Genomic DNA, 11,706 nt, shown 5'->3' on the forward strand with positions numbered 1-11,706 from the left:
GGCTGAGAGGGGGCAGACAAGGATGGGATGTACCAGGATGCTTCAGAACAGAAGCTGGTAGGAACTCCTGGTAGATATACATAGCCATGGTTCCTAGCAAAGGGGACAAGTGAAATTATTGATGTGGAGGTGGCCATATCAGAAGAATTAGCAAAATGAGCATCTTTTGGAGGGAGTGCTATAGAAACATGTGGAGTGTGCAAATCCTTTCCAATTTGGAAGGTAGGATCATGTGGCTGAGCACTATAAGTGAGTGTGGCAATGGTGTTGGTATCTGCAGAATTGGTGGAGATATGTCAAAAACTGGAATGCCATACACAGGCACTTAAGAATTTTTATCAGCACTTAACTTGCTTCCTTCCTTTTTCTTTGGCATTGATGACTCATTCTTGTGTGAGGGATGACTGCCAACATTTCTGGCTGTCCTTCACATGAGGGCTATGGTCTTCATCTCCATTCATCAGCTGTATCCATGTCCACCTCACCAAACACCTTTGGCATGTGACAGCAGTGTCCTTTCCTTTGGTATTCCATGGTGTGGTAAGAGCAAGGACAAGTGTCTTGCCACTCAGAGAGGCAAAGAATTTGTTTGGTGGCCAGGTGAGCATGAATAGCTTCTCCAGATCACCATACCTGATAACTTGAACCAAATGATGATGTGCCTCAAGAATTACTTTGTACTGGTCATGTAAGATGTCATTAAACTGACTGTGTAGTATTAGTGATATCAAGCACACCTTGACATAGCAGTTCCTCCTTGCTGGAGCTGCTGGTCTATGTGAGACAGCTGCTGTCCAGAAGAAATTGCCACCTCCATGTATCTGAAGCTTTCCAGCAAATAGGGTTGGGAGTGGCAAATGGATGTTTACCTCGCTCTCTCACTTTCCTAATACCTGAGCCACATATTGAGTGATCTTTTGCTGAAGTGAAGGATCCTGCTGAGTGACCCTCTTGAATGGAGGGCAAATGATATGGTTGGGGTCTGATGTTGGTGGCACTCAGTTACATGTCATGAAACCAGAAATGAGGGGTACTTACATCCCTCAAATACATGTTCAAATGCTGTTGGTCCATCATCTCCACAGTCATCCCACAAAGCAAGTTCAGCCAAAACATCATAGTGCACAGAAAGCTGCTTGAGTATGATGGAGTGCAGTAAAGTGTTGTTCAAGTTGCTCCATGGCTGGCATGGGATTGCATTGATCACTGCAATGTCCCATGGTACCTCTCCATGAAGAAGCTCCACATTGTCCAAGCTGGACCACAGTAATGGATTCCCTCAGCAACATGAAGTAGATTGTGGATGGTGAGTGTGCATGCTGGCAGACATTTGATGCAGTACTGATAATAATACCTGGCAAACAAAAAAGAATTTATGAGTATTGCTGTTGCACTTGACATTGAAGGGAAAAAACAAAACACTAACTTTTCATATTTTTGTACCCATTTTTGTAACCATACTTTGATGTCACCCACTTCTTCCTCTGTCATGTGAAACTGTAACATGAGCTTCATCAACACACTGAGTTCACACACATGTGCATAGTACTTCTGATTCAGAAACCAATTTTCAAGTAAGATGGGTGCAACATACAAGAACCAGAAGCATCACAAATCAGCTGTGAATTGTGAGCAATTCATGGCAATGTTTCCTAGAACTTGTATGAATGCTGTGGGTATATGTTGCACAGCAGCCATCATTTCTTGTGCGATCTCTTCCCACACCTTTGCTGCAATCATAAATTCATCAGTGTTGGATTCAAGACCTTTGAACTGTCCAGTCCATAGATTGATGAGGTTTGGGATAACATTCTCCAACAGGAGGTGAAACCACTCCCAGGGTGCTGAGCATGCATAATCCAGTGAAGCAACTCTACACAGTCCAGGTAAGCCACAAATACCTGTCTTCTTCATGATCCTTCCCCTTGCAGCCTTTGATGGTGCCTCACTGATGTTCTGAAAAGTAGAGATAAAGTCATGGTGGGTGTGCATTGGGAGATGTTCTGGATCCCAGATAAGGGGGTTTGGGGTGTTCTTTGGGGGTTGCAGCATGGTGTAGTGAGTCTTCCCTAAACCATACACTGCCTTTATCTTGCACAGTTGGCATGGAAAGATGGAATTATGGCCTTTGATTTCCAGGAATTTCTGGATTGCAAGGATGTCTCCCAGTTTGAAGATGATGTACACATGTAGGTCAAACAAGACCCTCTTGTCAGCATCAAATGTCAGAACTCCATATGCAAGTTTGGCCAGCTCATCATCAAGAGGTGAGAGGAAAGATGAAAGCTCCTTTGGCTGCCTTGGACTGGGAATGATCCCAACACAGATTAAATGTTCATGATGAGTGTGTCGAGTTGGTGGAATATTATAGTTTGCAGTATAACTGGTGTCACTGTCGGTTTGCCTCAATTACTCTTGTACAACAGATAGCTATCAGTGCAGAGAGCAGGTGCAATGTCATGGTGATCACAAAAGTAATGATGCAAGAGCCTTTTGCCATCCACTTCAATGTATTCCCCTACCAATTTCCTGTAGTGAGTGCCATCAAATACATCTGAGATACTGCCAGGGGTTGACTCATAGCTTGCTCAATAGTCCATCAGGTGGATCATTTGAGGGCTCTGGAAGAGCCCTTGCAGTCATGGGACAAGAGGAAAATATGTGAATTGACAGCAGGGCTTTTAATTAGGTGTGAACCATGGCTGATGACAATGTGGGCAAATGAGGAGCTGTCAGTATTTCCCAGAATAGAGAATACATGATTCAGGGCAACAATCATACTCAGCTGTGGTGACAGCTGCATGGCATGTGATGTGTTTGAAGATAACATATTCAGAGTTAAGGTTGATTTTGTGATGGAACACCCAACACATTTGCTTGAACACAGTTTATGCAATCCTTCCCCTCACAAGCAAATTATATGTTTGGATATTGTCCCTGTCGCTGTCAGAGAGGATGTCATTCCCTATCACAAAATTCATTTACAACAGTTGACAGACCAGACATTTTTTATTTACAAATTTCAAAGAATTCCTCTGCAAACTTTTGTTTCTCAGCACACTCTAGTGTATCCATAAGCTCCTCCATGCTCCAAAGCTCCTTGTCCAAGTCTTGGTCCTCCACCCAATCCCAGGGACCAAACTCCTCATTTTGCACAACCAAGGGCTCCACATGTGAGCTTGAGCTTGAGGATCTATCATTGTTGTCATCAGAGAATTCTGGATTGGGACTTGATGAGTCTGCAATACTGTCACCATTATCTGACAAAGGTATCTGATCAGTTAGCTTGTGAGATGGTTAGGCAATTACAGGAACATGAACCTGAGACTTCAGTTGCAGTGGCATCATGCTCTGCATCCAAGTTTGATGGAATGCTCTCTGACACTTGTATCTGCCCCACAAGGCCATTGTTTACTAGGTCCCTGTAATGCCAGTGCTGCTGCTTGAGGCTAAGAATTTTTCTACATGTTGGGAGACAATGACACCATTTGTGATAGTTTCAACCAGGATGAGTCTTCACCCTGCACTTGTGCTGCATCATGACAGCACCACAGAAGTTGTATGTGCAGTTTAGAGACTTAGAGACTTCACAGAATCTTCATGTTGTCTGAGCACATGACTATCATGTGACCTACCTCATGAGCTGTTTCATGTCTTCCCTTTCCACCCCTAATGGTTGTTAATTCATGATGGTCAAAGCACCCAAACCATATAATGTGAAGCAAGCACTGCAGCTATCAACCATCAGTCAAGTGATTGCTTCACTACAAGAACAATTGGACTCAGTATACTCATAAGTCAGATCTTGTGCTGTGTGCCATCTGAATGATCGATTGCATTTATCTTTGTACATAGGAAACCAGCATGCTGATGACTTGGACTGTCGCAAAAAGAAGACTAATAGAGAACAGGACTCCTTGATAAATGGTAGTAGTCAGGATTTGATTCCCTGACCAAAGGGCTGCCCAGGATGAAGTGATGGAAAGGGCTACAGCATTGTCAAGGCAATGGGCCTCTCAAAGAAGGATTTTTTTTTTTTTTGTTTAGGTAGGAGGAAAACTCATAAGTGAGTACTGGTTGTCAACCCTGGTGATGTCAGGTTAGGCTACCCATGCTGAAACCAGCATTGCGCTCAAGGTGTCAAAGGGGCCCAACTGACTAAAAACCTCCTGGTTAATAACACAGACCCTGACAAGGGGACTGCTAACTGCACAGGGAGCCAATCCAGAGGGGTCAAAACAGCCAGACACCACACTTCCTGGTGCGCCTTTGCCACCCTCTTTGGGGGATCACCTCCGATTTGCATACGAAGGTGTCAGGATTAAGCAGGGTGGCTGACCAAATATCTATGCCAACAGAAACCTCCTGCAGAAGGGCCTAGACCAAACAGCTCCCTCCAGCACCCCAGGCTTGTACCCCCAGCTGTACATACCTCTAAAGGCTCAGTGATTGTTTTTAGTGTTGGCTCAGGGGGGCTTGACACCCATCCTTCCAGATGGAGGGGGTGAACTAGTTTCACTTTGAACACCTGATGGGGATTTCACCCATATAACTCACTTCTTAGGCAGTGGGGCAGCCACCACACCAAGCCTCTGGACCTCATCAAGGTCTAGTGAGGGGAAAGTCCATCTCCCACCAGAGAAAGAAGGAATTCTTTAATCACCTAAAGGTTGTATTCTTTTTCATATGTGACACTGATCTTGCTGATAAAAGTAGTGTGGTATTCGCAAACTTGGAAACCAGAAACTTGATACAAGTCGAATGATAATGCAGCAAAAAAACAAGCTACTCATCAAGAAAGTTATTTTTCAGGTATGTCATTGTCATATATATGCATATATGCATTATAATCTCTATGTAGGTGCAATTAGAATACAAGATATTCCAGAAATACAAGAATGCATGGCCAGTGTGAGATCTATTGGTGCAATATCTGTGCAATAGTTTGCAATTAGAGAAGAAAGCTACATCAAACCATGAGGTGTGTGATGCAATAAATGATTTTATCTGATTCACCAGGACCCATTGCAACTATACAAAACACAGTGCAGGATTGGGAAATGAAAAGCAGAAGAGATTTGTGGTGACAAAGAATCTTTCAGAATTAGAACACAAGAGCAGGGCTCATAGCCTAATGAAGGTATGAGTTCTCAGTGCACACAGTTGTCACTGAGGTGGAAAATAACAGTGTGGAAAATTTATAGTACTGTAATTACTAAGTGGGTTGACATTGGAATTTAATTCTGAATGTTGGGGAGAAATTCCAAGCCCTCTGGGCAAAACTCTGAGACACTACTGTAACTCCAGAACACATACTCAATGGGCTTGGCATAAATGGCCAAGTAATTAAGCTGTAATAAGTTGTAATTAAGTAAAATTAAGATGGCTGTAGTTCTGCTGATGCAAAACATGGTGTTATTGTTTGCAGCACATTTCTGCATAACATCTTAGCAGATAAAAGCAAAGGATGGATCACACATAAAAGGTGAGTGGGACCTTCTCCAGTCCAAACCCCAGGCCACAGCCAGTACTATGTATCATTCATAGATGACCACACTTGTTACACCACCTTATATTTGCAGAAGACAAAGGCTGAGACCTTCAAATCATACAAAGCTTACAAAGCATGGCTGAACACGCAGTTTGACACCAAAGTCAAGTGACTTCACTTGGACTGAGGGGGAGAATACCTTAGTGTGGAATTTTCAGAATATCTGAAATCCCAAGGCACAGAACAATGCATAACCATCCATGATACCCCCAAATGCAATGGAGTTGCAGAATGGCTCAACAGAACACTTGTTGAGCATGTATGAGCAATGATTCATGCCAGCAGCTTACCCAAGAGCCTCTGGGGGGAGGCCATCAAAATTGTCCCAATGTTTGCATGTTTTTCATTAATTGTGGTGTGGTGAGTGAACTATCACTATTGAGTCCAAGGTGTTGGTGGATGGATCAAAGAAGCTGGTCATGGCTCTCTGATGAGCCATATTACATAATATTTGGATAGAAACTGATGACAGAACACCCAAATGAAAATGAGAGCTCATTGGGACAATTATGTAACTTTGTGATATACTGGGGATGTAGTCCTTGGGAACACATATAAAACATGGTGAGATGCTCACCAATGCTTACATAATGTATCATATGGTCTACTGAATGATTGTTCAACAAACAAACAATGCCAAACAGTGATTTTGCACCACTAAGCCTCCTTGTTGTAACACAAGTCAAGAAATCACCATTCTGGCTCATCAGGGACATTCCCTCAGGGCAACCTCAGCAAATTCTGTTGTACACTATAGTATAATCAATAGAATATGCTATCAGCACCATTGATCAATTCAGAAACCTGCTGGCAGTTATCTCCTGCACTGTTTCCCCACCAATGCCCCATATGTCCTGGACCTAATCAGTACTGTGAGAGCTGAGAATGATGTGGAGGTCCAATCTGGCATCCATCCTATCATAAACAAACAAATCACCCATTAACTAGTGCATTTCTGTGAAGGGGAAACTGGTATGGAGGTCAGGGTGAAGCTAAACCCTCTCTCACTCCAGGTACCATGGGGAGGGATATGCTACTGAGCCACCAGGTTGCACATTCCTGGCCTTCTATCTGGCACTGGATATTTCCTTTAGTCTTATATGACCAAATCACTCCTTCCCAGTGATCCCCAGTTCAGCTCAGAGTACAGTCTGGCCAACCCTCCCATGATACTGGGAGTGCCCAGGAGGGTTGTGCTTCACCTGAGCCTTCAGGCAGGGTACAAGTTTGGAATAAAGACAGTGCAGGGAGCAGGGAGGAATGATCCATATGCTTCATCAACTGGGGAGACCAAAACAACCACATAAGACCTTTCTAACCAAGTGACAGACCTGCAGTGACTGAAGAATGTCCTTCTGGAAGTCATACTGACAAGGAGAACATGCTGACCAAGCTGCATGGGATGAGATGGGGCTGACAACAATGGGATGAACCAAGGGGCTTCAGGATGGAAGCTGGTGGGAATGCCTGACAGATATACATAGCCACTGTCTCTGGCAAATGAGACAAGCAAGATGATCAACAAAGAGGCAGCCATGATTGATGGACTTCACAAAATGAGCATCTGGTGGATGGAGTGCTGTAGAAATGTGCAGGGTGTGAGGATCCTCCCCAAATTTGGAAGGCAGAACTGTGTGGCTGAGCACTTTAAGTGAGTGTGAGAATGGAGTCAATATCTTTGGAAATGGTGGAGATATGATGAAAACTGGAATGCTGTACATGGGCACTAAAAACCTTTAATGCATGCTTAACTCACTTCCTCTTTTCTCTTTAGCACTGACAACTCATTCTTGTGTGAAGGATGACTGTTAATGTCCAGCAGTCTTTCTACACATGAGGCCTTTAGTCTTCATGTGCACAGCATGGTGTTGTGTGCAACTCGTCAATGAGTTAGGCAGAGTCAGCTATAACCATGTCCACAACACCTTTGGTGTGTGACAACAGTTTTACCATCCACATCCCAGTCAGATCATTGGGCATGTCTGCTATGTAATCAAACCAATGAATGAGAGTGCATGGGTATGATAAGCCATTGGTGCATGGTAACAAAAAAAAGCAAAGAACCTGGGCTATGTTCATGCCCTCCATCCCATCATGTGTGTCATCCATGTTCACAAACACAGTGTCATAACATTCAGGACCACCATACCAGGATGGTGTTGCTTGAATCTGTTCACAGCATGTGCTCCTGATCCTGCAAGGATCACTTGGCAAGACAAATGTCACACTGGCAGAGTGGAAAACCTTGATATGACCTGTGGGAGTTGCCAAGCACTGAAGCTCAGCATCTGGTGTGTTGAGTTGGTGAGACAAAAACTCCTGAAGGAGGTTGGGAAATGCTGGAACTCTGAGCTCGTTTGCAAGTGAGAGGACTTTGGTGGCATGGTTTCTAGCTGTTACCATTAGTGAGATTAAGACATGTAATAAGACACCAAAGATTGATGAGATACCTGGCACTTGTGCTAGTTTGACAATGGAGTGAACAGTTTCCAACCTTTCATCTGTGATGCCAGGATCATTGACATCATCAAACTGGTTGTGTTCTGGATCCATTTCTCCAAGTATGGGAGCAGAATCAATGTGAAGATCACCTAGCTTTGAATTAGTCCAATGGCTGTGAAGCAGTGAGAAACAAACATATGTAGATAGTGGGAATGGCTTAATGCAATTGAACCCTTCAGTGTTCCACACTTTTTGAAGTCAACAGCTGCTGCTGTGAGTTTGTCTAAATGCTGATTTGTTAGCAGCATTTGACCAAGTGCCTTATACTTGTTGGAATGTCTCCATGGCTCTTTCACTGCCTTGATATGTTTTGATTCTGTGATCAATGTACAGAGGCCATTTGGTGCACCAAATGATCTGATGAGTGCTACATAGTGGACAAGCAAGTGTTGATGGGGAAGAGAGAATCCATCTGGGCAGACACCAGTAGAGCAAAAGATTTCATGATAACAATGGAATCAAGTGAGAGCATCCTGAATCTCCACCAATGTTTCATCAGTGATTGCATCCCTCCAAACAAGGTAGCAGAATTCCAAAAATGCCTGAAAGGTACAAACAATATCATCTGGGACATGGCCTTCAATGGCAGGGAGGCAGACCTTCATGAATGTCAATGCAATGAAAGGAATCCAGCATGTTGGACAAGAAATGAATGTTCATTAGTGCTTTTGAGTCATTTCCTGTCCATTGTGAAAATCCCTGTCCCTCAGGGAAACATCACAGACCTGAAAAGGATGGAACAACTGCAATGCTATTATTCACATATTGGGTTAGTAACAACATCAACTCAGAGTAAAATGTCTTACTGCTGATGGATATCAGCTAGAATTTCCTTTGCTCCAGCATTTCCATGAGTTTGCTCAAGGTACTTGGTCACCCACTCAACCAAATGATCCTTAAATGTCCCTTTGATCAGTTGATGTAGGATGTCAGGTGCTAATAACAAGTAGATGGTGGCTGGAGGGAACTTGTCAGTAAATGGCTGCAATTGCAATGAGTCCAAATCACATCTAAAATCCAAACTTTGTACCTTGATCTCCACATCCATCCCCTGTTCATCCCACAATTCAACAAGTGAGAATGCATGCTTCAGCACATCAGCAAGTAAGTTGGAATGGGGCACACCACCTCCATCCAAGTTATCTGGGGTTGCCATACATCTAGAATGGATCATCAGCCCCATCCAAAATGCCTTGAATTGTGTCTACTCACCAGCCACACCAATTCTGCACAATGCCAGCAAGTAAAACCTGTTCTGGATAGTTGGCAATATGTATAAGGCCCAAGGCCATAAATGATGTGATGAAAGTGGCAATCTGGGCAGCAGAGAACCTCTGGGGTCATCATACCAGTCTTGAGCAGTCAAAGAATTCATGCAAGCACCACATGAAAAGTTTGTTTCTTGCACTTGCAGAAGAGGATATCATCTGAGTGTTTTTTGCTGGCTGCATTCAAATCTCAGATCAGTGTGCAAGGGAGAGAAGTAAATAGTGTAACAACTTTTTGGAATAGGTAAGAAAGCTAATAGGATGACAGCATTGTGATGTGCATGCTGAACATGGTTATGAACATTGCTGATGGAAAGGTAGACAGGCCAGTAGTCATTCTGGCCTGTAGCAACTGATATGGTTGTTTTGTCGCTGCCCAGGATAATCAGGATGAATGTTGCACCATATGCTTGGGGCTCTTTCACAATTTCATCCTGGAAGAATGGTTAGTAATGAAAGCCACCAGTAGTGTCACTAAGGTATGCACTACCTGTTCCCAAGCCCACTTGCTGGACATGAAATCCTTATACCTTTGTGAGTGACTGTCCACTGAAAATTCATGATATGGAGCATAGTCAATTTCTGCATTAAAGTTAGTATTGGAAAGAATATTCTTGATGCCAACTTGGGGGTCCTGGAACCAGACATTGTATGACTTATTCACCCAGGAAGGAACATCTTCTGATGGTTTGTTGCCACTGTACTTGAGCCTGAAGCTCTCCCAAGGTGTGTCACCTGTTGGGGTCGCATCAATGGTTTTATAAAGGTTGGTGTGGTCAGCAAATGGTGGGGTATCTTGATGAGGTGTGAGAGATGATCCCCATAAGTGAAGTAACTGGTCAATTTTACCTGCTGACAATTGTGCTTGAGAAAAGAGGAGTTGAGCAGTCTCAAACTCCAGGCAGTTCCAATATGGTGTCCAGTTGTCTGGACTTTGGGGAGTGTGGAGGGGAGGCAGAGCATCTTGAGGGATGTCCAGACCATTCTCATCACAAATCCTTCCTGTGCAACAAAATTTAAGATGGATGTAAATAGAAATGAGCCAACATACCTGTCAGTTTGTTGTGGTATTCCTGCACAACATTGGGGGGAGGGCATGGTTGAGCATCTTCATGAGCATTGGGTGCATCAATATTGAAGTTATGGGCTGCATGTAGGTGTGTCCTGAGACCAGTGGGTGACATGAGCCAGCAGTGGCAGCTTGAAAACTTGCAGGGAATCCGATGAGCAGTATATGCTTGCTGTGCAGAACACATTCCAGTCACCAGTGGCACCAGTGGCACTGAGTATAAAAATGTTACTTAACATTTCAGCACAAGTTAGAGGAACTATTTCACAGAAATCTATAGCAAGATCTCAGTCAAGTGTGCAGAGTGGCAAATGTCTATATTTGCATTACCTATAGCAAGATCTAAGGTAATCAACGTGAGCGCGAAGTACATGAACATGGGAACAAGACACTATACCCACCTCAGTCGAGTGCGCAAGCGGCAAATGTCTGAGGTGGTGTTACTACAGTAATGAGTTAAATACACTATATGAAACAAAAGGGTGAGACACGGGTGTTGAACCCGGTATTGAAACTACAAGCACGGTCATAGTGCGAGTGCTTGTACCATTAAGTATACATATGAAACATTTGGAGACAATAAACCAAAAATTACCATGCTGTATTGTCAGCACTCGAAACAACTAAGTACAGTGGTCTTGTAGACCCATAAATGGGAAGTGTTTCCCATGGTAAGGAAAAGTAGCATCAATTAGTGAATGAAGGCTACAAGCGACTTGCCAAATCTAACACTCCCCCTCAAGTCGGGCATAGGCTGAGTTCAACTGCGAAATGTTTCACCTTCGGAGACGGTAGCACCTTCATTAGCATATCAGCGATCATGTCTGCAGTCGGGCAATATATGAGGCGAATTTTGCCATTCTCTACGACCCAGCAAATGAAGTGAAAATGGATATTGATGTGTTTGGTGCGTGCGTGATACTGATGGTCTTTAGTGAGCGCGATGGCTGATTGATTATCAGAAAACAACATGGTCAGCTCGATGAATGGCTGAAAAAGCTCTCCGATGAGCGACTGAAGCCACAAGGCCTCCTTGGCCATGTGTGTGGCTGCCATGTACTCGCTCTCAGTTGTTGAGAGTGAGACGATTTCCTGTCTTTTAGAAGACCATGACACTGCTCTGCCATCTATTAGAAAAGCATACCCTGAGACCACTCTGCGGTCTTCTGCCATGCTGCCATCTGCATCTGCATACCCAGTCAATGCACTTGGTGATCCCCCATACATGAGTTGTAAGCCTTTTGTCCCGAGAAGGTACTGATAAATTCTCTTTACAGCTTCCCAATGAGCAACTCCAAGGTTGCCCAAGAAACGTG

The 11,706-nt window shown here is 43.7% G+C and overlaps 1 protein-coding gene across 1 annotated transcript; it reads right to left on the reverse strand.

The window, feature by feature from the left end:
* Positions 1–8,855: 8,855 nt before the first annotated feature.
* F5J12DRAFT_897348 (uncharacterized protein) lies at positions 8,856–10,505 on the reverse strand (the record flags this gene model as incomplete). Its single annotated transcript, XM_051748015.1, has 6 exons — positions 8,856–9,035; positions 9,084–9,196; positions 9,266–9,308; positions 9,624–9,755; positions 9,812–10,323; positions 10,373–10,505. The coding sequence occupies 6 exons, from the start codon at positions 10,503–10,505 to the stop codon at positions 8,856–8,858; spliced, it is 1,113 nt and encodes a 370-aa protein (XP_051595655.1).
* Positions 10,506–11,706: the final 1,201 nt, after the last annotated feature.

Source organism: Pisolithus orientalis (assembly GCF_024613125.1).
Source record: "Pisolithus orientalis strain OTSU chromosome Unknown F5J12scaffold_51, whole genome shotgun sequence".
In the NCBI taxonomy this organism is placed as follows: Eukaryota; Fungi; Basidiomycota; class Agaricomycetes; order Boletales; family Pisolithaceae; genus Pisolithus; species Pisolithus orientalis.